This window comes from Balaenoptera musculus, chromosome 20, assembly GCF_009873245.2.
Source record: "Balaenoptera musculus isolate JJ_BM4_2016_0621 chromosome 20, mBalMus1.pri.v3, whole genome shotgun sequence".
Taxonomy (NCBI): Eukaryota; Metazoa; Chordata; class Mammalia; order Artiodactyla; family Balaenopteridae; genus Balaenoptera; species Balaenoptera musculus.
The window spans coordinates 9,280,163-9,307,052 of NC_045804.1; the positions used below are offsets into that span (position 1 = coordinate 9,280,163).

The following is a 26,890-nucleotide window of genomic DNA, read 5'->3' on the forward strand; positions in this document are numbered from 1 at the left end:
AGAAATAGAAATGGACATATTGTGATCCATGTTTACTATACACTTAGTAAAGCTTGCCAGCTAGATGATAGATTGACTCATTTCAATTAGATTTTAAGGTTTACTTCTGGTTCCCCCTACTTATTTATATTGTTCCTCATACACTTTCAGATGGCATTAGCTACTTCAGCTAAGTTTGTTGCTCACCAGAAACTAAAGGTCTATGTCAGTACATATAAATCTGTCAAGGCAGATGCTTTAGAACCCTGCAGTGAACACTTCTAAATAAAACCCTTTTCCCTCAGGTTACTAGGATATCTCATGACTGCACACATACTTTCTGTGCAGGGAGGTAATAGCATTTTATGGGGAGCGGTGTTTCTGAGTAACTTATTCAAGCATCCTGAGGCAACCCTGCCTGCTGTCTCCCCGTGCTCGGCCCCTGCGGTGTCTGGGGCTCTACGCCGTCCGCTGCTTGTTGTGTCCTTGCCTGCAGTTCAACGCCAACTTTCTCTGGGCTCCCAGGAGAGCTCGCCACTTGCTCATTAGCTTTCCAGCTTCCAGAATGTCAGCATCTCTCATCTCCTCTCTCTCCTGTTCCCATCTTCTTGACCTCATGGATTTACACTTTTAAAAATTTCTTTAGTGGAGTTTTAGGGAAATTTTTGGAAGAGAGCAAAGTACATGTGTTCGACTGCCATGAATCTCTTATTTTCTTAAATCTTTACGTTTCAAGTAATTTAACTAACAGTTGGCAGTGGTTCTAGCTTGGAAAGCGTATTTGCTGATGGTAGTGAAATTCAGGTCTGTAATTAGAGAGTCAGGGAGGCTTCTTGTGTTAGATTAGAATTTAAAAGAAACATGTCACAATTCATATTAATATTTGTTTTCCTTCATGTGCTGCCTTTTTATATGGGGAATAATTCCAGCATGACATAGAAGTATTTATAGCAGAATTTCTCAAAACCATGACTTTGTGGTTTTATTTGGAACAAATATTTTTAGACAGCTTTGCCATGTCTCTTCAAATAGTCTTTACTTTCATCTGCTAAATTCCTGGTAGAGGGGATGTAGGTCAGTGATTTTCAGCAAAAAGCTAGGAAGAAAAGAAATGATCAAATATATTCATTGAATATAATCCCATCTGCTTAACTGCCACCAGTTTATAGTCAAACATATGGTTACTTTCCACACTGAAATATGGATCTCCGACCAGTCTTAACAGAGACGAAGACTGTATAGTCAGAGCTGTATAGCTTGGGGTATTGATTTAAGACACATATATAGAAAAACTGAAAAAGAAGTGTAACAGCCCTGCTTTTTTCTGGGCTTATCTCATCGTTGTAAGATTAGTTGGCAGTCTTGCATCAGTGTTCTCACCAAATGCGAGAGGTGCAAGATGTTACTGGTATCTTCTTAGATAAGTAGAAAGTAATCAAGAAATTGATTCAGTAAAATTTTATATGAAAGTAATATTCTTTAATAAAATATTTGGCTATGTAATTATAATAACCTTCTCCAGAAAGTTATTCCTAGTTGTTTGTACTTTTTAAAATATATACAGTGAAGACTAAATCATCATTTTATACATCAAAACATCTTGAGAAATGGAATCAATCTATATATTTATATTAATAAAATAAGAAATGATTGATTTTTTTGGCTCCCAAGCAAAAGTCTTTGTTTTACACCAATTTCATCTCTTCACCAGCAGTCTCTGGTATCACAGCTTCAGCGGTCCCCTCGGAAACCTGTCCTGGTTTCCTAGTTCCTAATGCAGTCTCCGTCTCTCTGCCTGGCTCAGTGCCCTTCCCAGCCTTGTCCAGCCAGCATGTTTCCTTCTGTCCCCAGGTCCTGCTTTCCGTTCTGATGGGGATTGTTTCCGTATGGCTTCACAAATAGGCCACACTCAGTGTTGCCTTTCCCAGCACGTGCACACACCTGATCCCCCTGCCCCTTTCTGTCTGCAAATCACAGTCACCCACCCTCCGTGAAGCCCCTTGAGTATTTCTGTCCTCAAGCTCCTCTTGAAGCTGTAGGATACTCCATTGGTCCGCAACATGCAGCCTCACACGCACTGTACACTGTGTAACCTGTATTGTATCCTAAAAGGACAGTGTCTGAACCTCCTCTGTGTGACTAGTTGAGCAAAGTGAAAGGAACTCTGAACTGAAGGGGAAATCCTGGCAGCCGGCACTGGTTATGCCACAGCCAGTACTTCCATTTCTCACCTAAAATGAGACTTCTAAGGTCCTTCCCCTGGAATCTCCAACTCAAACCCGCTTCCAAAGAGCTCGCTTGATTTTGTCAATGCAAAGCATTGCTGGGACGCCATCCCGTGTCCTAGTGGAATCAGCACAGGGACCTAGGTTGGCGTCCCCGGGCACGGAGGCAGTGTGGCAGCGTGGTCGAGAGACAGGTCCGATTCGTTTTCCAGACCCACGACCGCTGTGTGACCTTGTCACTTAGCCGATTGGCAAAAATTTTAACTGATAAGTGTATATAGTCGTATATAAGTGTAGTGATTCACCCTATTAAGCTTCCAGAAAAATGTTATTTTCTATTCAGACTATGTTTTTGCCAACCTGCAGTACAACTCCAGCTTGAAACACTTGAGAGCTTTTATCTTTTTTAAAAAAGGAAAAACTCTTTCTCGCTGCACTTAAGGCAGAACAATGTATTGTTTTGGTGGCTGCTTTGTACATTCATAAACTGAGGTTTTGATTAATACGCGGTAGTGTTTGCTACTTAGATCTTTTGTAGGTAGAAGCAGGAAAGTAAGAAGTTGGACACGTGCCAATTTACATATGGGGCTCATTTAGAAAATTATAGCTAGTGTTGGTATGCCGAACGTTTAGTGGGTGTTCAGGAAAAGCGGGAAAGAGGAAGGAACGGAACACAAAGGAGTAGGAAAGGGCAGCGGTTTATTTGCATGCAGCCAATGGGCAACGCGCCCTTACTCTTTTGGCAGACTTTCAAAAAACAGAGGAAAAGTGGCTCTGGTGGTGCTGTAACTGGGTCCTGAAGTGAAAATGGTTGTGACAATTGAACGAATTTTAAGAGGCAGGAAGATCGGTTTAGTGTCAGCTGCAATTAGATAATCAAAGCTTTCAAATCCTCTCCGAGGATGCCTCCCCCCGCCCCTCCCGTTGGAGGGGGTGATCGGCTCCCTCCCGGGAAGGGAAGGGCAACGCCAGCTCCTGCCCCGCGGGCGCCTGCAGGTCGCCGGGCGCAGCCCGCACGGAGCCTCCCGGTGGCGACAGCCGGCGGCCCGGGGCGCGCGGCGACAGGGTGGAGCTGGGAACCCGCGCCGCCCTAGATGCGGGCGCCCGGGCGTCCGGCGCGCAAGGTAGCGTGTCCAGGGGGTGGGCGGCCCCTCTCCGCAGGTACTTTCGCCCCCGCGGCCCGCCGAGCCGCAGAAACAGAGCCGACACGGAGCAGACAGCAGCTGCTTCTCCCGGGCCTCGGACGGGGCGCGAGGGGCGCGCAGACGACGCGTAAGATGGCGCCCCCGCCGCGGCGCGCGGAGCTGCTCCGGGCCCCGCGCCGCCGCCCCGGCCGCCCCGCTCGGCGGTGCTTCTCACAGGGTCTGACCCCGGAGGAAGCAGCCTCGTTTTCCTGCCGCTTTGAAGAAAAACAAGGCAATAAGCGTTTTCTTTTGGACACTTTCATTATTGTTTTCAGTAAACCTTTCACTCGGTTCTGCATTTCATAATTCCTTGCATTGATAGAAGTTGACGGAGGAGATGCCTCGGAGTCCGTCCAGTGACGGAATTCTGAACTCAGCACTTTCTCCGCAAGATTTTTACGCACACTCAAGGCAGTGGAGAGGGAGGTGGCTTCGGTTCTCCAAAGCTGAAAACGGTGGTTAACGTTGATCCCGCCCCTTGAAACCGAGGAATGCGTGTTATCAGTAAGCCTAACACTCATGTGTTTTCAACTATGGAAGGCATTTGGAATGACTTTATAATTTATTATTCTGTCATTTCGGTTAAAAGGACTGCGGTGAGAAGGAATGGACTACGTACTGTTTGTCAGTGTTAGCAATAATTAAGCATCTTCTGAGTAAATCTTGTCCACACTTCCCTATCTGATTAATTTGATACCTAATTAAAAGTTTGCTTACTGTAGCTTTAGGAAGCTCTTTGTTAAATACTTTTTCTTGAAAATTTTATCTTTACATGGTAACATTTTGGAATTTAAAAAAAGAACAAAGCTTTTTTTCTTTAAACCATGCTATCGTTTAAATGTATCCTTTTTAATGTAATCACTTAAGACTGTTTATGTTACTTGCATTTTTATAGAGACACCTATTTTTAGAACGTGTAAACCATTCAAACAGCAGGAAAAAAGTGAACTTAACATTTGGTGATAGAGTGTTGTAATGGATGGAGCACTAGAATTTTATCCTGAAGATAGGCATTTCTGTTCAGGCCTTACTGGTTATTGGTTATAACACCTTTTCCAAATCTGGCCTCTGATCGTCTGTTTCCCCATCTGTAAAACAGATGTAATTTGTAAGTTTCAGTTAATTTAATGTGTGTGGAAATACTTAGAACTTCAAAGTGCTCTGAAATATGTGATGTCTTAGGGATAGGAAGACTTATTTATAAACTCTCTCAAACTTGCTGCATAACAGATGCCTGGATTTTAGCCTTTAACAGTTCCTGGGCTTATACTGGAGAGTTGAGAATAACCTACAAGAGAATTCAGTCTTGGTTTATTTTAGAGCTTTCATTCATTTCAAAATGCTTGTTCCCAGAAGTCAGTCATTTCACAAATTTCTTTCATAGAGTCTTTTAGACTATAGCTAAAAGATGGATTTTTGAATTGATAGCACAGTCAGGAGACTTCGGTTTATGAGAATCATGTTATTCAAATATTCTTGAAGTCATAAATTCTCCCAAGAAGAATGGTGTGCTTTAAACATAAAGAGAGTCATAGTCTTAAAAATGTAAAACGTTTTCATTTTGGGGATAAATTCTAGTGTCAGAATATGTGGTGGTGGTAGGGGGGGGTATTGCTGCTGCTACTGGTGGTGATGGTGGTGGTGGTGGTGGTGGGAGTGATAATGCTGTTGATGTGATGGTGATGATGACGATGAGGGGCAAGAGAGGAGAGACTTTAGGGAGTCCCCAGAACAGAACTAATCAAACTGTGCTCCTCAGAGACCCACAGAAGACTTTAAAGGAGTCTGAGTGGGGAAAGGATGGTGGGGAGTGGGGAAAGCCTAATTTTTCCCAAGTGGCTTTAGGTTTAACTCCTTTGTGTGTTGGGGAAATAGGTTCTGCTCTTTGTTTTCTGTTGTTTGGTTTTTACCACTGCGCTAGGAAGACGGTGAGTGGTATTTTCAAATCAACTTAAGTCTATATTTGAAAATCATAAATATTGCATTAAAATCATAACTTTCTGCTTTCTAGTTTTCAAGTCCTTTCCAGCTTTTAAATGCATTTATGTGTTCAAACTGGTTTTTTTTTTTATGACAGCACTGCAGTATTTATTTGTTTATTTATTTATTTATTTATTTATTTATTTATTTTTGGCTGTGTTGGGTCCTCGTTTCTGTGCGAGGACCTTTCCCCAGTTGCGGCGAGCGGGGGCCACTCCTCATTGTTGTGCGCGGACCTCTCACTGTTGCGGCCTCTCTTGTTGCGGAGCACAAGCAAATTATTATTTTTTTTTTTTGGCTGAGCAGGATGCGGTATCTTAGTTCCCCAGCCAGGGATCAAACCGGCACCCTCTGCATTGACAGTTCCAAGTCTTCACCACTGGACTACCAGGGAAGTCCCCAGACTTTTTTTTTTTTTATATTAAAGTACATAGGACACAGTTGATTCCCATTTTAAAACTTTTTGAGAAGGAAAAAATGAGAAAACAAGATAAAGTGAAAGAAGGAAAATAAAAAACTAAAGCAAAGAGTGGCACCTTTGTGCATCATGCCTGGCTCGGCACAGAAAGTTCTTTGAGGGGAAACCAGGTCTTGTTCATCTGTGCAGTGTTTGTAAGCTCATCAGTAGGGCTGTTGAACATGCATGTTCAGCAGAATGTGAGTGTCTCAGGGAACTGTCATCTGGGGACACTGTGACTGGAGTCACACAGGAACAGGCTCTGTACGGGGCCCCAAACTGTAGGAAGAGGGGATCCTGTAAAGAAAGCTCCTGGGGCTAAGAGCTTTCTTTAATGTACCAGAACTGGGAACACTAAGGAGTAAGGCCGAAAATCAAATTGTAGAACCAAGGCATAGAGTAATTTTTACCATTTAGCCTTAACTTTTTGGTTTTTAATGTATTTAATGTTCATTTTGACCCTATTAACACCCCCAGAAGTGGTATTATCTTGGAAAAATCCATATATCATTTTGGTGTTCTTTAAGTTTAATTACAATGAAAAACATCGTAATATTTGTCTCTTTCATTTTGTTTCCTTATCTTTCATTACAACTAAAAACATTTTAAGTAGAAAAATATTTTTAGTGGCTTACGTAGTAATAACACATATAAATGTATATAGCAAATTAACTTGTTAGCCTCACTTTAAGTCCCTCCAAATAGTTCCTTATATAAGGGTGACCGTCTTTGCAAGCTTAGGACAGAAGCCCTCACCTGAAAATGGACTTGAGCTGTTCCATGCACTGGTGAGAATTGAGCTTCTCCTTTAGGTTCCTTTAGTAGCAGTGACCCCCTGTCCTTTATACCTTCTGTGCCAAAACACAGGTGTAAGTACCCGTTCAGTAAAACTCCCTTGGTGTTTGGGGGACATTTCTTTTTTTCTTCCTTCCTTCCTTTTTTTTTTTTTTTTTTTTTTTTTTTTTTTTTTTTTTTTTTTTTTTTTTTTTTTTGCCACGCCACACAGCTTGAGTGATCTTAGCTCCCTGACCAGGGATTAAACACAGGGCCACAGCAGTGAAAGCACCAAGTCCTAACCACTGGAGTGCCAGGGAATTCCCAGGGGGGGACATTTCATCTCACGCTTTCACCTCCTTCCCTCTTTTATCTCCTTTCCTCTAGCCTTCTCTCTCTCGTCTCCTTTCCCACCATCTGTACCGAGTTCCAGAACATTTAGCTCACCTTTGAGTTAGGAGCACTGGTCTCGTGGCGTGCACCACTTGCAGACACATTCTCGCCTCTGAGAAAAGTGTCCCGTTGAGTGGATGACAGCCCATAGATTCCCCAGTGCTTGCTGGACGTCGCCCCCGCTTGATCCAGCTGCTGAAGCAGGTGATGGAGGGCAGTGAAGAGGGGAGAAGGGTGGTGCTAACGGCCTTTTAAGGAGCTGGACGAAGCACCTGCAAGGATGCGTGAGTCCCCACGGAGGGACTGCTGATGAACTGCACATTAACGTCTGAGCTTCTGACTTGCTTCTCCCAGGACTGAGGACGGATCCACTCGGAGGTCTTGCAAGCACCCCAGACTCAGTATGTCTGGATCTTAGTCCATCGTCTCCCTTTCTTCTCTCCTTCCCAGAGCTGCTCTTAGTCCAGTGTTCCCTGTTATAGTTTAATATAGTTCCCTGTGCTATACAGTAGGTCCTTGCTGTTTATCTATTTTATATATGGTAGTGTGTATCTGTCCCTGTTATAGTTTAATATAGTTCCCTGTGCTATACAGTAGGTCCTTGTTGTTTATCTATTTTATATATGGTAGTGTGTATCTGTTAATCCCAAACTCCTGATTTATCCCTCCCCCCCTCCACTTTGGTCACCTTAAGTTTGTTTTCTATGTCTGTGGGTCTGTTTCTGTTTTGTAAATCAGTTCATTTGTGTAATTTTTTTTAGATTCCACATACAAGTGATATCATATGATATCTTCTTTCTCTGTCAGTGGACATTTAGGTTGCTTCCATGTCTTGGCTATTCTAATAGTGCTGCCATGAACATAGGGGTGCATGTATCTTTTCCAATTATAGTTTTGTCTGGGTATATGCCCAGGAGTGGTATTGCTGGATCATATGGTAACTCTATTTTTAGTTTTTTAGGGAACATCCATACTGTTTTCCATAGTGGCTGCACCAATTTACATTCCCACCAACAGTGTAGGAGGGTTTTCTTCTCTCCAGCATTTATTATTTGTAGACTTTTCAGTGATGGCCATTTCTGACCAGTGTGAGGTGATACCTCGTAGTTTTGATGTTAAGAGGATTTTGAAGTGTGTGAGTAGGCATTCGTGATCTGCTGGAGGTCCATTTGGAAAGACTATTCGGTGCATTACTGAGAAGAGACTGGAGAGGAGCAGGAATGGGTCTGCGGGAGACAGTTAGAAATTCTCCTAGATTCTCATAGGAGAATCCAGTCGTAGTAAGTGAAAGTGTCCTAGAGACTCCAGTGTGTAAACGCACAGGCGAGACTTCATCGTGCCCTCTGTCGTCTCGGGTGCTGGGGCTCCTGCCAGCACTGCCTCGTTGGTGTTGAACTGGCTCTGCTGCCCTTGAGCTCTTCCTCTCCACCCCAGGGAAGGACTGAGTGGTGGAACTTGATCACTGTGGGGGCCGTCCCTTCAGAAGGCGGACACACTTGTCAGAAAGAGCCCAGGCTGCGCGGCGCCGCTATATACCCTTGGTACACCTTTATGGATGTGTATTTTTTTTACCTAATGACTAATATTTTTCTTGAAATTTGGGATTTTTTAAATTTATGTGAATGAAAAAAATCCTTTTTCTCACAGGATTATCTCCTTAATTCCAACGTTAGCCTTTGGTCCTTGGCCCTTTGTTGCTCTTGTAAAGCTCTAAGGGCAAAGGACTATCCATGAAAGTAGAGAATTCAGGTATTTATCAGCATATTGATTCAGTGTTCTTCACGTAATTTTTCTCCTCGTTTTCCATCTCCCCTTTTCAGGTTTAGTTACTGTATTTTTTTTCTTTTTTGGCTGCACTGCACAGCTTGTGGGATCTTAGTTCCCCAAACAGGGATTGAACCTGGACCCTCGGCAGTGAGAGTGTGGAGTCCTAACCACTGGACCTCCAGGGAATTCCCTAGTTACTGTATTAAATTCATTACTTGCCTTACCCTCTCTCTGTCTCATAGAGAAGTTTATGAATTATTTTATCTTGTAAAATGTTATGTAGAATGTTATATAGCTCAAAATGTAATGATCTAGATTTATTTTTCTCACAAGCAACAACATTGCCCCTACATTTTATCATCTCATAATGTCAGAAATTAAATATTATTTACAGTTTTATGTTTTGATTATAAATATTTGTAGAAAATTCCAAAACAAAACCATCTGAGTAGGAGGATGGCATATTTTGGAATTGTTTTACATTATTTATTGAAAAGTTATTGGGTTTTATGGTTTTTTTATATGCAAACAATGTAGTTCTTTGATTGTTCATTTTAAACGAAATCAGTTTGATTATAAAAATGTCTGCTTTACATGTGAAAAGATACTCACCATTACTAATCATTAAGGAGAAGCAAATCAAAACCACAATGAGATACCACTTCACACCCATTAGGCTGGCTGTTATTCAAAAATCAGAATATAACAAGTGTTGGCAAGGATGTGGAGAAATTGGAACCCTGGTGTATTGCTGGTATAGTGTTTCATCTTAGGATGAGGGATAGTGGTGATGGTTTCACAAAATGAATGTACTTAACACTGCTGAATTATATACTCAAAAAGGGTTAAAATGGAAAATTATATTTTGTATATTTTACCGGAAAAAAAATCTTCTCTCCAATATTATAGTTGAGATTGACAGTGTCAAATATGTTGCTAGGTATTTTTTTGTGTGATTCTTATGTAGTATATATAAGCTCTAGATTATAAATTTTAGAGCTGAGAACCTTAGGGCTTATGTAGTTAGTTCATCATCATCTTTGTAGAGTTGAGAAATGACTTAAGATTGTTCAGCTAATTGGTGGCTTTAGCTAAAACTCATATTTGGTTCTATACATTGATTCTTTTGTTTGTCCAACAAACGTTTATTGGTTGCCTAATATGTGGCAAGCATTATGGATATAAAACCTTGCTAGGCCAGGCTGGTAACCTCCTACTCCTGGGTGCAGGTTGCAGTGAGTGCTGGCCTAGTCAAGAGGTAGGTGGCCTGCCTTTGGGTAAACCTTGTCCCTGCACAGGCAAGACCGAGGGAGAGTGAACTGTGGTAGGTTTGCTGACGAAAAGTGATAATCTTTGTTTTTTGTTTGTTTGTTTGTTTGTTTGTTTTTAATTGGGGTATAGTTGTTTTACAATGTTGTGTTAGTTTCTACTGTACAGCGAAGTGGAGTTACCTGTGCTATACAGCAGGTTCTCATTAGTTATCTATTTTATACATATTAGTGTATATATGTCAGTCCCACTCTCCCAATGCATCCCACTCCCCCTTTCCCTGCTTGATGTCCATACGTTTGTTCTCTATGTCTGTGTCTGTATTTCTGCCTTGCAAACTGGTTCATCTGTACCATTTTTCTAGATTCCACATATATGCATTAATATATATTTGTTTTTCTCTTTCTGACTTACTTCACTCTATATGACAGTCTCTAGGTCCATCCACGTCTCTACAAGTGACCCAATTTCGTTCCTTTTTATGGCTGAGTAATATTCCATTGTATATATGTACCACACCTTTATCCATTCATCTGTCGATGGGCATTTAGGGATAATCTCTGTTTTTGAACTTGGTCTTATTTTCATTGTTAAATGATGAGTGACTCATTGATCTCTTTATTTTGAGGGCCACCAGGGAAGCCCTCATTGATCTCTTTAAATTGGTTATTACATAAGCTAGTTTTTATAGTATAGGCAAAACCAACAGAGGAAATTGTCATAAACCAGGGTAGCAGAACCAACCCCTAATATCAATATTTGGCAATAAAGAACTTCATTGTTTTATGGTAATTTAGATACTTAAAGTTTTCTGTTGCCTATCTTCATTTTCCCTTTATAGTTTTCACCTGGAATTACCTGGCTACTTTTTTTTTTTTAATATTTACTTCTTTATTTTCTTAAGAACAAAAGCCTCGGATTTCCCAGGTTGTGCAGTGGTTAAGAATCTGCCTACCAATGCAGGGGACACAGGTTCAAGCCCTGGTCTGGGAAGATCCCACATACCTCGGAGCAACTAAGCCCGTGCACCACAACTACTGAAGCCCACGCGCCTAGAGCCCGTGCTCCGCAACAAGAGAAGCCACCACAGTGAGAAGCCCACGCTTGCTGCAACTAGAGAAAGCCTGCGTGCAACAACGAAGACCCAATGCTGCCAAAAATTTTTTAAAAAGAAGAATAAAAACCTCTTACAAGCGACACTGTTGATTTTTTTTTTTTGACCACGCCATGCAGCATATGGGATCTTAGTTCCCCTACCAGGGATTGAACCTGTGCCCCCGGCACTGGGAACATGGAACCTTAACCACTGGACTGCCAAGGAAGTCCCTACCTGCCTACTTTAGAATCACCTAGACCATCATTCTAAATTCGTTACATTCCTTTTAAATCAGGCAACAAAAGTCATTTGTTTTGGGGTTTTTTTTTTTAAGGTTGAAGTTAGTTTTAGTATGTTCTTTCTAGTGATAGTGATAATTCTTTGAATACTTCCTCTTTTCTTTTAGCTCCATCAAACTACAAAAGAGATTTGCGGGGGGAACCCAGTTTTACTGTTCATGAGTAAGATTTTTCTTGTTGAAATTAATTTGCAGAGAACATAATAATGAAAGGGTTCTAAAAGAGAAGAAATATTTAATTGCAATTATCTGTATATCATACTCTTTAAAGAAACTGTCAAGGATTTCTAAACTGTGTGAGGTCTTGCGTGATGCATACTTCGAATAAAGTCTGTTGGAAAATTCATTGGAATATAAGTTTGATAGCAATGTTAGAAATCCTCAAAAAATTAGGAAATTATAGGAGATAAAATACAGATACCAAATACTAGCTTCTTTAAAAGGATCATAAGAGTGAAATGATATAAATACTATAGAAGATATTGTATAAAGTTATTCTGGGAATCTCCAAAGAAAAGACTAAATTAAGGAAGTAGAAAGCAAATGTAGAAGGAATCCATAGAGATCCGAGAAGATACCAGATATAGGGCTGAGAATATTTTTTATTAATGCACAGGAAACCAGGATAAACCATAATCACTGGTAATAACAGATAAAGTAGTATAAATGTAATCAAATGGCTCTAACTCTTGTACCCTTGATAACATGAGAGATCATTTTCTAAAACCTCTTCTCTCTCTCTCTCTCCCTCCATCCCCCACCCCCAAAATATTGGTTCTGTTATATGATTCTGCGGGGCATTCACAATTCTTTTCTACCAAATGAGCTGTGTAACTTCTGTCTAATACTGTGACTCATTAGAAGTCTTGAAAAGAACTGCAAATTGCACTCAGCATCCATGCGAGCTTCAGTGTTGTAGCCAGCGTTTCCCAGAAGCTGAGTATTCACAGGTGTTGCACCGTCGCATAGATTCCAAACTGCTTCCAGTTAAGCCACTTTCTTTACTACAAATGCTTTCAGAGATGCTCCTGTGCTAATGTGCGTTGTGAATCTTCTCAATAGTATGGTGTAGCAGTGAGAATTAAAGAATAACTCTTTTTTGAATGGGAGCTACTTAGAAGACAAACAACTTTTTTCTTGAAGTCATTTTTTAGTATTTGTCATTCAGAATTGAAAACTCGAAATAAAGAGCTTCCCCCAAAGACTAGTTTTAACAGTTGATTCACTGATAAGTGGGAGGAAAATCTAACTTTGAACTTGTTTCATCTTTTTCAGAAATCGGCCACAGCGGGCTGGCAGAGCATTATGAAAGTTCCCACTGGGGACAGCAGCCCACTTACAGAAGCGAAGCCAACGGCAGCTGGGATAAAGTGATAATAGACAGGACCGATAAGGAGGCGTGGCCTTCCATCACGGGAACAGAGGCTGAGTCTGCCTCAGAATGTACGACAGACACTGACTGTACCTCCAGCTGTGGCTCAGAGAACAGTAGCATGGCTACAGGGAGTGCCCAGGGCAGCTTCACTGGACATACCAAGAAGACGAACGGCAATAATGGCACCAATGGCGCACTCGTCCAAAGCCCTTCTAATCAGAGTGCCCTTGGGGCGGGGGGAGCAAACGGTAATGGAAACGCAGCCAGAGTGTGGGGCGTAGCCACGGGCTCCAGCTCCGCCCTGGCTCACTGCTCCCTCAGTGGTGGGGATGGAAAGATGGACAACATGATCGGAGATGGGAGAAGTCAGAATTGCTGGGGTGCTTCCAACTCCAATGCTGGCATTAATCTTAACCTTAATCCCAATGCCAACCCAGCTGCCTGGCCTGTACTTGGACATGAAGGAACTGTGGCGACAGGCAACCCTTCCAGTATTTGCAGTCCAGTCAGTGCCATAGGTCAAAACATGGGCAACCAGAATGGGAACCCAGCGGGCACTTTAGGTGCTTGGGGAAACTTGCTGCCGCAAGAGAGCACAGAACCACAAACGTCCACTTCTCAGAATGTGTCTTTCAGCGTACAACCTCAGAACCTTAACACTGATGGACCAAATAACACTAACCCCCTGAACTCTTCACCAAACCCTATCAATGCAGTGCAGACAAACGGACTGCCAAACTGGGGCATGGCTGTTGGTATGGGGGCCATCATCCCGCCCCACCTGCAAGGCCTTCCTGGTGCTAACGGATCATCAGTTTCTCAAGTCAGTGGGGGTGGCAGCGAAGGAATCAGCAGTTCTGTGTGGGGACTGTCCCCAGGTAACCCTGCCACAGGAAATAGCAATTCTGGGTTCAATCAGGGGAATGGCGACACTGTGAACTCAGCATCAACTGCTAAGCAGAATGGCTCCAGCAGTGCTGTGCACAAGGAGGGAAACGGAGGAAACGCGTGGGATTCGGGACCTCCTGCCGGTCCTGGCATCCTCGCCTGGGGGCGGGGCAGTGGCAACCATGGCGTCGGTAACCTCCATTCCGGAGCTTGGGGCCACCCCAGCCGAAGCCCCTCTAACGGGGTGAACGGGGACTGGGGAAAGCCCCCAAACCAGCATTCCAGTAGCGACATCAATGGGAGAGGATCAGCAGGGTGGGAGAGTCCTAGTGTCGGCAGCCAGAATCCTGCCACGCAGCCTGGCAGCGAACACACGAACTCTTGGGCCAAAGCTGCGTCTTCTGGAACGACAGCAAGTGAAGGAAGCAGCGACGGTTCTGGCAGCCACAACGAAGGAAGCGCTGGGAGGGAAGGAACAGAAGGCCGAAGGCGAGACAAAGGGATTCTAGACCAAGGGCACATCCAATTGCCAAGGAACGATCTTGACCCAAGAGTTCTGTCTAATACTGGTTGGGGACAGACTCCAGTAAAGCAAAACACTGCCTGGGAATTTGAAGAATCCCCAAGGTCTGAGAGAAAGAATGACAATGGGACAGAGGCCTGGGGTTGTGCAGCTACTCAGCCTTCAAACTCAGGGGGGAAGAACGATGGGTCCATCATGAACAGTACAAATACCTCTTCAGTATCGGGGTGGGTCAGCTCACCACCTGCTGCTGCGCCAGCAAACACAGGTTGGGGAGATAGCAGCAGCAAAGCGCCAAATGGCCCCGGGGTTTGGGGGGACACGATAAGCTCTACTGCTGTTAATAATGCTGCTGCGGCCAAGAGTGGCCACGCTTGGAGTGGGACCGTAAATCAGGAGGACAAGTCACCCACCTGGGGTGAGCCTCAAAAACCCAGATCTCAGAACTGGGGAGATGGACACAAATCGAATCCAGCCTGGAGCGCAGGCGGGGGAGATTGGGCAGACTCGTCTTCTGTCCTTGGACACTTGGGGGATGGGAAAAAAAATGGCTCTGGATGGGATGCTGACAGTAATCGATCAGGGTCTGGTTGGAATGAGGCTCCAAGGTCCGGGACCAGTGGCTGGGGCAATGGCACAAATGCAAAGGTGAATCCAGGGACAAGCTGGGGAGAGTCTTTAAAGCCCGGCCCCCAACAGAACTGGGCGAGCAAACCCCAAGACAGCAGCGCGAGTAACTGGGGAGGAGCCACTTCCGTTAAACAGACAGGAACAGGGTGGATTGGGGGGCCGGTCCCTGTCAAACAGAAGGACAGCAGTGAGGCCACGGGCTGGGAGGAACCTTCCCCGCCATCTATTCGACGCAAAATGGAAATTGATGACGGTACCTCAGCTTGGGGCGACCCGAGCAACTACAACAATAAAACTGTAAACATGTGGGACAGAAACAACCCGGGCATCCAGAGCAGTGCCTCGGTCAGCACCACCACCAGCACCAGCACCACCACCACGAGCACCAACGCCAACGTGGCCGAGGCGCCCCCGACGCACCAGGCCAGCGCCCAGCTGAACCGATCGCCACTGCTCGGTCCAGGTACGTGGGGGACTGTGTGTTCCTTTAGAGGTAAAGAGAAAAAGTCTATTCTCATTACATTTGCACACATACTCGACTAGTGTTTTTGTAGCAAATAACATTAAACTGATTTTAGTGCCCTTCACCTTACAATATCGTATTGAATGTTACCCAAAGAGAAGAAAGTTAAGTAGGATTCTCTGATAGCTTTTGATTCAAGAAAAAGAAACATTAAGCACCTTCAAAAGAAAGGAGAGGAAAGAAGAAATACATCCTCTTTGGAAAGATTGGAGACCACTATGTTAGTTTGTGTTTACTTATTACGAAGTCTTTTTGGTTTTTTTTTGTTTGTTTGTTTGTTTCTTTTTTTGGCTTCGCTGCACGGCATGCAGGATCTTAGTTCCCTGACCAGGGATCAAACCCGTGCCCCTGCAGTGGAAGCTCAGAGTGTTAACCATTGGACCGCCAGGGAAGTCCCAAGTCTTCACTTCCTTATGAGATAAACCAGTGGTTCTCAATACCAGAGGGCTTTCGTTAGAATTACCCAGGAGCTTGGGGACTGGGGGATACCAGTCTCAGAGATTGCTAGTGTCATTGGTCTGGAGGGAAACCTGTTTACTGGCCATTTTTAAAGCTCCACAGGTGTTTCTGATGTGGTTAACAGTGAAAGAAAACCATTTTTGTAAAATGTGATGACATTATACAGTACAAATCATGTTTTGATTTCAGTTGAAAGAAAAATGCTAAAATTAGACTAAAATCTGTGTTTCGAGTTCCTGCTTTGTGCAAGGCATTCTACTAGATGGTGCAGTGGAAGAGAAGAGAAGATGATTCAGACCAGAGCCTGCCCACAGGGAGCGTGAATGGTGACTGAGAATAAACACGCAGCCCAGACCATGAGAGAGAGAGAGAGAGAATTCAATTCAGCTGGACGTCGTAACTCGAGAACTAACAGAAGCTCCACATCTCTGACTTGAATATTGGTCCATGGTCCAAAGGGTCTGCCCGAGTGGTGAGAGGACTGGGCTCCCGGGGCTGGGAGGGACCAGCAAGAGAATATAATCCAGGGACTTCCCTGGTGCCGCAGTGGTTAAGAATCCGCCTGCCAATGCAGGGGACACAGGTTCAATCCCTGGTCCGGGAAGATCCCACATGCCGCGGAGCAACTAAGCCCGTGTGCCACCACTACTGAGCCTGCACTCTAGAACCCGTGAGCCACTACTACTGAGGCCGTGTGCTGCAACTACTGAAGCCCACGCTCCTAGAGCCCATGCTTCACAATAAGAGAAGCCACCGCAATGAGAAGCCTGCGCACTGCAACAAAGAGTAGCCCCCGCTCGCCGCAACTAGAGAAAGTCTGCATGCAGCAACAAATACCCAATGCAGCCAAAAATAAGTAAATGAATAAATAAATTTTTAAAAAGAGAGAGAGAAGATAGTCCAACTCAGGGCATTATGTTGTCATCTGGAAAAGCTATAGCTTGTGGGTCCTCGTGCCCAGAACTGATGTCATTGCTTTAAGTATGGTTTAAACAGTGCAGAATTAGTTGAGACTAACCTCCCTCGTTCCCACAACCGTACTCCTAGCAATGCATTCTAAGTTTCATTTAGTCTTCTTGAGCCACGGCCCACTAGTTTTCTTAAATTGAGCTTAAAATCTGAAGTCTTTCTTTTTGTTAAGGCCACTGTGAGACCTCCTCACTCAGGAGTGTCCTTGTGCAGTTGGCGGCTTGATCCCAGGTGTAGCACTTTGTTCCTGGTAAACTTGCGTTCAAGTCCCCCAGCCTCTTGAGATCTTTTTGAACCCTGATTCTGTAATTAGCATATTAGTTATCCCTTCCAGTTTTATGCCATCCCTAAATGTTAAAAACATGCCATAAAGACAAGACTAAGGATAGAGTCCTTTCTCCATGGTCACTCACTCAATCATCTTATATATGGAACCGAATTTACATCCAGAACCCAACCTGCAAGGGAGTCTACAGTGTAGTTTTTTTTTACCTTTGGGCCTCTATAATACAAGAAGGCTAATAGAAAGCAGTAGAATGGATGCTGAGTGCCTGTTGACTGTCACATGCAGAGATTTGGGTTAAAAAAAAATTGTCTTGACCATCGGACATCATTGAAACAGATATGAGGAGAGACTGTGTTGCGCCTCCACTGCCTTGTACCAGAGCTCCATCCCAGACCCAGCCGAGGGTGGCTGCTTCCATCCCAGACCCAGCCGCCCTGATCCAGCTCCCACCTCCCGGCCTCCTCAAGCACGTGGTTTATGGTCACCCAGCAAAGCCCTATAGTTTGTAAGTTTTCTCATGCTCTCATACCCACCAGTATGAACGCTTCTAGAACTGGTACCTTTATCATTTTATTTGGCATACATTTAATCAGAATGCATTGTTGAACACCTACTGTGTGCTGGGATGTAACTGTGTAGAAGACGGAAGGTCTGCCCTTTTTGAACCTCCAGAAAGACAAGTACCCAGACAATTACGGAATGCAGACCAGCAAAGTATGGCATATAGGATGGCACCTAACCAAGGTTTTGATCATGAGGGGTCGGGGGTGAACAGATATTGGGTGATAGTGCAGAAGAGTGTTTCAGATAGAGGGACTAGCATATAAGGCCTGGAGGCAAGAGAGAATGTGGCATATTTGAGGAACAAAAAACTTCAGAGTGGTTGGTGCTTGGGATAAGTGGTAGGGGTGACGGGAAGGCCTTGCAGAGAGAAGAGACCAGGGCAAGAGCGGGCAAGTTCTTTCAGGCCATGTGAAGGAGCTGGGGTGTATCCAGAGGTGTGGGAAGCTATTGAGAAGATTAAGCAAATTGAATGATCAGACTGACTTGTAGAATCATTTCAGCTATAAAATGAAGAGGGGACCACTGGGAAGCAAAGCTGGAGTTGAGGAGCTGAGCTAAGCCATGTTTGGTGTGATGGGGCAGCCTGGGTTGGAATAGTGGCAGGGGGTGCAGACAGAGATGGCAGCCAGACCTGGAAACCATTTTGGATGCGGGAGCAAAGAAGGAAGGTGAGCAAAGAGGGTTCAGAACTCCGGCAGGTGGGCAGATAATGGTGACATGCACTGACTTATCCGGGAGCACAGGAGAGACATGTCCCGTGGAGGGCACAGCAGAGGTTGGCTATGGAAGACTGGGTCTCAGCCAGAGATGGGACTGAAGGTACAGCTGTGGGAGAATGGCAGTGAGCAGAGGGGCAAGTTCGAGAGTAGAGATTTTTGTTTAAGATGGTAGAGTTCTAAGCGTGTTTAAAAGCTGATAGAAAGGGGCATGCGGAGAGGGAGATGGATGCAAAGGAAGGAGACCCCACATCCCGTCGGAGAGGGCACGCCATCTGTCTTGTAGAGGAGGCCGGCTGGCTGTGACCAGAGGGTGAGGGGCACCTTCTGGTGTTCTTTTTCCTCAGAGAATTGAGGACACCGGCCTGCGGGTGCAAGGGCTTGGAGCAGAGGTGTGAGCAGAGGCCAGGTGTGCATGGGCCCATGTAGAGAATGGACAGAGCTGACCAGGGGCCCCTGAAGGGTTGCTGGGCAGTATTCAAACCCAGAGATCATAGTTCCACAGTGGATATACGCATTTATTCCGCATGTGTTTACTGGGACCTGCTAGGCGCCAGGCAGCGCTCTGGTTGCTGGGGACACAGCAGGGAGCAAAACAGACAGAATCCCTGCCCTGGTGGGTGTGCGGTCTAGCAAGGGAGGCCAAGCCTCCGTGAGTTAGCACGTAGGCAGGTAGAGTGTCAGGTGGTGAGGTGCCGTGGTCGGGTGGAGGGGCCGTCATCTTGCCTAGGGCAGCCTGGGCATGTGGGCAGCTGTTTGGTTTCCACTGCAAGCATTCGGCAGCTGGGGTGAAAGGAGAGCTGTCCTCCTTTCTGTGTTCAGTTCAGATACCTCCCTCCAGCCTCCTCTCAGGCTCCCTGGCAACTCACCACGTCAGGAATTCTTTATGGAGCTCAAGACTGTCTTAGCCTCTACATGCACTTCACTGTCACTAAACCGAAGTTCAAAAACCTGGTGGTCCATGGGCTACACCTGGTCCCACAGATGTGCCTTTTGGGCCCACATTGTTTATGTGAATCAACTTTTTTTTTTCTTTTCTTTTGGCCACACTTCGCGGCTTGCGGGATCTCAGTTCCCTGACCAGGGACTGAACCCGGGTCACGGCAGTGAAAGCCCAGAATCCTAACAACTAGGCCACCAAGGAACTCCCCTGAATCAACATTTTTTAATGAAAATGTTTCATATAAAATTCCAGAATCTGGCTTCTTTTGGAAACCTGGAAGCTCTGATACATTGGATTTCCACAGCAGCAGTGAGCTAGAATGGTCCCCTTTGGATGAGGCGTGTGCTTTCTATTTTGCCACACTCCCCACCACCCCCTATTATACCGCAGCACTGAAGCCTTTGAGCAGTAGCTATTGATCATCAAGCTTTTGCTGTTATTCTTCTTATGTGGGCCTGTTTACATTAACTGGCTGGTTCCCTGGGGTATTTGAATTTGTGATTCCTATTTTTTACTAATACATGATTAACATTTCTAGACACTTAAATTTGATAAAGTACTTGAGAGAATGAGGGGAAGCAAGAAGGAAGAAAGATAATTGATGCCAGAAGTGAAGGGATGTAAACATTAAGATATGGTCTAGTGGGAGAGGCCAGTAATATAAAATTTAGTGTTGTGGTTAGCATTACGGTAAAGGTATACAAAAGTGCTCCAAGAAGAGCTGATAGTTAAAAGCAGCTATCGTGTCCCACCCACCCAAGTCTTTCTTCTGGAAGTCCTCGTTCCCATGACTGTTCCTCAGGGGTCACAGTTTGAACCCCCTTATCCCCTGCTCATTGTCTTCTGGAAAAGCTCCAGCTGAAATGTGCCCTGTGCCTGGCTCCGGGGTCCTGGCGATAAGCGTGGCCTGGCAGCACCGGGCAGCCACGTGCGGCACATCTTCAATGCATCATCTCATGTGGTCCTCACGGCCCACAGGGCCTCATTTTACAGAGGAATCCCTGGGCAGTTAAATAGCTTACCGAGGGCACATGTGGTGAGGAAGTGGTGAGGTCTCAGATGGTAATACATACCTTGCCTGCTGCCACTTCTAAAATATTACATCCATGACACCCCACAGAGATTGGGACATCATTACGTACATTTGTGATCTTTTTTTTCCTCTTTAATATTTTACCCTTAGAATCTCCTCTTACTGGTTTTTAGTAGACAAAGAATGAGCTTTACCCTGGATAAAAGCATTCCTGTTTGGTTGGAAGGGCCAAAATCATTTTCTTGTATGTGAAAAATATTTATAGATAATATTTTTTTAACAAATTGCACATAGTCTCACTGAAAGTAGAAGAAGGAAAATGTGCTCCATTCTACCACGGTAACTGTTTCTGTGTTCCTGTTCTCCCCTCCGGCCCTCGGGCCTTATGCACGTGTGTGATCCCTGTAGTTGTGGTGATGGTGTGAAAGCAGTAGTGGATTTTATTTTACCACTTTACAGAGATAAACAAACACTTAGAGGAATTGTTTCCACATACTGAGCCATATGCAGAGACAGTGCACACGTAGCGTATCGCAAGGGATGATGGGGGGGTTACTCTGTAATTTTTTTCATTGATATCATTAGTCTCTTATTCTCCCACGACACAAGGTAGCTGCATTGAGATACTATTCCTGCCCCACATCACCTATGATACACACGTCTGACCTGAACCAAGCGCTCGTTTGCGATGGGAGCAGAGTCCATCCCTCTCAGGAACCACAGGTGATCTGAGCCTGCCGCTGTCCCAGCCCTCGAGACCAGCTGTTCTTTGCGCCACAGAAGGAGCTGTCACGCCTCCCCCAGTTCCCTTCATAGTGACAACAGAGCGCTTCTTCCTTTGGGTCCTCTCCGTGCATTTTCATGCATGCAGCCTGTGGCCCCCCTGGTCGGGGATCGTGATACCTGGGCAGCTCAGGTCAGCGATGGGAGCAGCAGTGACAGCATTGCTAGGCAGTGGCTTAGCTAGTGGCTTGAGCACTTGCCCAGCCTGGTTGTCACAGATCGACTGGGATTCCCCCTCCAAATGAAGCCCCACACCTGATGACTATCTGACGAGGTTTCTGCTATTTACAGAGTGGGTCTTTTATAGATTCTGCAGTTTTGCTCTTGACCTACACTGATTTTACAAAATGTTCACTCATCTCAGAGTTTGGGTTGCTTTTCAGTTGTTGATCATCACCACTTAAGGGTATTGATCTCTGTCTTACAAAATATGGTTTCTCAATCACATAGGGTTTTGTGTGTGTCCAGTTCTATAAAAGTAAATGTTACAGGACTTCCCTGGTGGTGCAGTGGTTAAGAATCTGCCTGCCAGTGCATGGGATACAGGTTCGAGCCCTGGTCCGGGAAGACCCCACATGCCGTGGAGCAACTAAGCCCATGCGCCACAACTACTGAGCCTGCACTCTAGAGCCCACGAGCCACAACTGCTGAGCCCTTGTGCCACAACTACTGAAGCCTGAGCACCTAGAGCCCATGCTCGGCAACAAGAGAAGTCACTGCAATGAGAAGCCCATGCACCGCAATGAAGAGTAGCCCCCGCTCAGCACAACTAAAGAAAGCCCACGCGCAGCAACGAAGACCCAACACGGCCAAAAATAAAATATAAAACAGATTTATTTAAAAAAAAAAAAGAAGTAAATGCTACAGGACAGTTTTTTTGTTTTGTTTTGTTTTGTTTTAGTTTATTTATTTGGCTGCATCAGGTCTTAGTTGCGGCACGGGGGATCTTCGTTGCGGCGCATGGCCTTCTCTCTAGTTGTGGCGCGAAGGGTCCAGAGCGCGTGGGCTTAGTTGCCCTGTAGCATGTGGGATCTTAGTTCCCCGACCAGGGATCGAACCCATGTCCCCTGCATTGGAAGGTGGATTCTTAACCACTGAACCACCGGGGAAGTCCCAGGACAGTCATTTTTTTTGTCCCATTCTTGTTAATATTAGTTTCCTGATGAGCTTAAGGAAAACTGATATTAATTTAGGAAATGCAGTGTAGCTTCATAAACTGGATTATTTGGATGTGGTTCAAACCCATTCTGGAGCTGGGACACAGTACAGTAATAATCTAGAGAAATACCCCATGCCTGCCTTTTGATCAGAGATGGTAGGCTGCCCTTCCCAGTCCTTCTCAGACTCAGGGGGTCTCACTGGTGGCGTAGGGTGTGAAGTGGTGTCAGCTGGCTTGGAGCAGAGCCTCCTCCTCAGCTCTGCCCCGAGGCCTGGGGTAAGTCTGAGCCAGACCTGCAGGCGTAGCCCTTACTTATGTTTCTAAGGAAGTGAAAGCAGATCCTGAAATACAGCCCGATTATCTCGTGCACTTAGAAATAAATATTCTGGGACACTTAAAAATCAATTTGCAGGCACAGGAGAACATTGAATATTAATTAATAAAACATTTGATGAATAACTTATCTTCACAGTAAACTCTGAATCTAACAATGAGATTAAGGGAGAATCTCCAGAGACAGTTTCTTTCACCCCTGAACTTTGTCAGGTTTCATCAGGACGTACAGATAATTTGAGAGGGATTGGGAGGTGGTGAGGTGAGGGGTTAGAGAGATAACTACCCAGTTAATTTAGAGTCAAATATGAAGGCCATTATAGGCTTGATCTGAGTGAAACCAGTGACATGGTGGGGTCATGATATCTTGCCTAGGGCTGTGTCCTCCCAGGGTGGATGGAAGTGAAATATAGTGCCATATGTCAATCAGAAAACCAGAAGAATACTGCTAATGTCGCTTTTATTCCGGAACATTTTTTTAATCGTTATTCTACCTACCTATCTACCTATTCTCCTCAGCTCCTCGTAAATGTGTCTCATTAACCTTCGCCAGGCATTCAGCTGTGCCGGTGGTAATCCCTGTAGTTGTCTCATGGGGTTGCAGGAGGCCCCAGCCAGAAGCAGACTTGACTTTGCATTGGATTCTTACTCTAATGATATTATATTTGCTTTATCGTTTAGTTTTCTGGCACAAACATAACCAAAGGCAGAGATTGTGTGAGTTAATCATGGAAGAAGCATATCACGCATTCGATAAACTAAAACTTGGAAGAAATTGGATTTGGGAATCCTCTCCCTATGTAGATAAAACACATGTGCTGTTTCTCTAAGTCTCCTTAGAGTAGAAGCTGGAGGACATTGTCCTGCCTGCAAGCCGCCCCGTCCTAGAAGCTCAATTGCTCTTTTATCATCCTTTGGTATAAAAATGATACTCAAAAGTGGAGTCACCTGCAGATGGAGTGAATCCGCAAGATGCTGTTAGAGCGTGACTACTTTCACACCATAACCTCAGAAATCGATCTCACCGACCCCTCCAGCCAGAGGAATTCTATTTTAAGCACCATGCAGTAGTTGCTGAAAGAGGAATGAGCTGTGAGCAATCGATGCTTTGTGTGGGTATGAGATTTTTCTTGGGTTTCAGTTTGGTTAGGCTGTTTATACTTTCCTGTGTGTTGAGCGACTTGGTAAGTGGGGCTGGATGTGAGGGAGGACCAGGGAATCAGAAATCCTGCTCAAGAAGTAGGAGGAGATGCCTGTCAGTGCAGGTCCTGGGGATACACACGAAGGTTTTCACTTTAGGTACCTTCAGTTCAAAATGAATAGAAAAATGAGACAAAGATGCCATTTGCCCCCCTACACAGCATATCAATAAGAAAGAGTTAGCCCATTTAAAATTGGTATTAATGCACTAAAATAAAAACTTCTTTTTCTGTTTCTGATACCTACCCTCTGTGATGACCCAGTAAGACGGGCAAAGGCAGCTCTTCCTAAGAGGCTGTTGTGCAACTTGAGACCACGTGGTCAGCTTTAAAAAGGACCCTTATCTGTAACCCTCAGATAGACTCCCCTGTTTTTGGAACAGAAGTGCCAAATAAATGCCTGAGAAACAGGGCGTTCTAAAAAGTATGGGATGCTTTGCATCTGACTGAGCAAACTCTTCCGCATAAAGCTTCACTCTAAGTACCTGTCTTGATTTCAAATGTGAAAAATTAATTGTTGCTGCAGTAAATATGAAAAATTGTTGCTGCTCTGCCCCTCCGTAAGCCAGTAGCCATCCAGGCATTGTAATAAATTTACATTAAGCTTAAGTGCCATCATTATGAACAAACTCCCATCTCGTTAATACTTGAGTTAGTACCTAAAAATACCAAGCACATAGCAGGCGCTCAAATGCCTAATCAATTAAATTTTCAGTCCTTTATTTTTCCTTCACTTAATTGTAATTGCCTGTCACACTTACAAAACTCTCTAAGTAGCATCCATGGAACAAGCTAGCATTGATTTCTTATTTCACAGAAGAACAAATGCCACCTCCCAACTTAACTGTCTGTAGTGCTTAGGATGAGAATCTTTGAGTCGGGTGAAGATTCTCTTTCTCTAGGTTCTGTTTCCTGGCTTCTTATCTGCTCTGTGCTCATTTTTACGCCAGTCTTCTGGGCCTGCAGCACTTGGGCACCCTGGTTTTCTCCGTTCTGATAGAAAGATAAAAAATGTACAGTAAGTCCCCTACATACCAACCTTCAAGTTGCGAACTTTCAAAGATGTGAATGTGCGTTCATATGTCCAGGCACATTAGTTAGTTCACATTGAAACGGAACAGGACCCTAGGGTCCTTGCCCCCTCCCACCATGTCCTCAGCCTGCCTTTTGTCTGTGGAAAAACTTCAGCCGAAGAATAAGTTTAATCAGAGAAGTGAGAAAATGCAGAAACAAAGGAAAAGTTTAGTCAGTAAACATAGTCAAGGACCTTTAGTTCCTCCTCAAGGGCTGTAGATAGTATTCTGAGCCGTATCCTGTGAGCTGTCTTATAGATAACTGAAACCCACACCAGGTGGAAGAAGTTACCTACATGATGACCACGCTGTAGCATGACATAAGCTGCCACAATTCCAAGAATTGGCCTCAAGGAACTGGAAACGAACAGACCCTGGAACTGAAGATTAACTGTACCTAAAACAATCCAGATGACTCTGGTCAGACCACTGATGACCAATTTCAAGATGCCTGTCAGAGCTGACTGTATTGTTTCTACATGTAGCCCCCTCCCTCTGTCTATAAAAGCTCTTGCCCCCTGATTGTCGGGGGAGGGGGGAGTCGGCCTTTGGACAGGCGTCCGCCCTCCCCACCCTCCCCGCTTGTTGCCAGCATCCAAAATAAAGCAAACTTTCATTTCCACCAACCTGGCCTCTTCATTGGCTTTTGAGCGGCGAGCAGCCGGACCTGGGTTCGGTAACGACGTGTCTGGCGTACGTTGTCACGTGCGTGCATCCTCTACAAGTGGTTGTGCTTTTGTGTACTGTACTGTACAGTGCTGTATAGAGTACAGTAGTACAGCGTCTTTATTTCAAGCCCAGGATGCGTGAGTAAAATTGCAGTTTGCCCTCTGTCTCCTATTGCTGACGATCCTTCAGCTCTACCATCTCCCACCTCCTCTCCCTCCTCCAGTCGTAACTCTTCTTGCCTGTTCCCTCGATGCCAGCCCCTTGTACTGTATGCCAGCTGTCGTACTGTACTTTTCAAGGTACTGTACTGTAAAGTTAAAAATGTTTTCTTTATTTTTTGTGTTTGTTTTTTTACGTATTATTTGTGTGAAAAGTATTATAAACCTATTACAGTACAGTACTATATAGCCGATTGTGTTAGTTGGGTACCTGGGCTAACCTTGTTGAACTTACGAACAAATTGGACTTACAAACGCGCTCTCGGAACGTAACTCGTTCGTATGTAGGGGGCTTACTGTATATTTAAAACGGACTGAAAACTGCATATTCTGGTGGCATCTCATTGCTGTTGTTATTTTATTCCCAGCACTGTGTTTGTTCAGTTGAAGAAGGGAGATACTTGGGACTTCCCTGGCAGTCCAGTGGTTAAGACTGCGCTTCCACTGCAGGGGGCGTGGGTTCGATCCCTGGTCAGGGAACTAAGATCCCGCATGCCGTGTGGCCAAAAAAAAAAAGTGGGGATTGGGGGGTAATGACTCCTGTATCCCATGGACCATTTTTTAAAACTTTAATATCAATGTTTTAATGCAAGATAGAAATTTGTTCAGTCTCATTAAGCCCAACTTTAAAAGAACTTCTATAAAATTATTAACAACAAGGATACCAAATTCACTTGAGCAATAAACATTAAAAGTGGAGATCGTATTTATTTTAGTAGTATGTATTTAAAATTATTTCCTAGCTACCGAAAATATTTGCTTTGCATCAAAGCAAATATTAGTATATTTAGTTTTGACTAATATTTAGTTTTTGACTAAATATTTAGTTTTGACTTAATTAAATAATTTGTAGTACTGTCTTTCAAAGAGATGGCAGTATAAGGGTGACAGATTTTAGGTGAATTTGTTATTTAATTACCAACGGTAAATCAGTATTTTTACAGCTGATTGGCCTTTAGCGACACCTGTATTATTTTATCTTCCCAAAACTTCCATAATTTTTGTCATCTGTGTTAATTTTCCTAATTTAATTTTGTCCCTTCGATTTGTAAAGCTCCTTCTCCCAAAATGCATTATTGTTTTATGTGTAATTATAGGTAATATTACAGTTAGCAATTGCTGACA

At 44.4% G+C, this 26,890-nt stretch overlaps 1 protein-coding gene across 8 annotated transcripts in view; it reads left to right on the plus strand.

The window, feature by feature from the left end:
* Positions 1-26,890, plus strand: part of TNRC6C (trinucleotide repeat containing adaptor 6C) — an 87,161-nt gene that overhangs the window by 23,976 nt on the left and 36,295 nt on the right. For 5 of the 8 annotated variants that reach the window (XM_036836837.1, XM_036836838.1, XM_036836834.1 and 2 more), the window contains exon 1: positions 12,780-15,301. In XM_036836837.1, the coding sequence (XP_036692732.1) occupies positions 12,916-15,301 (2,386 nt within the window). In that variant the 5' untranslated portion in view covers positions 12,780-12,915. Of the gene's footprint in view, positions 1-12,697; positions 15,302-26,890 lie in introns of those variants that run through there. The other 3 variants (XM_036836832.1, XM_036836835.1, XM_036836833.1) reach the window with 2 other exon arrangements.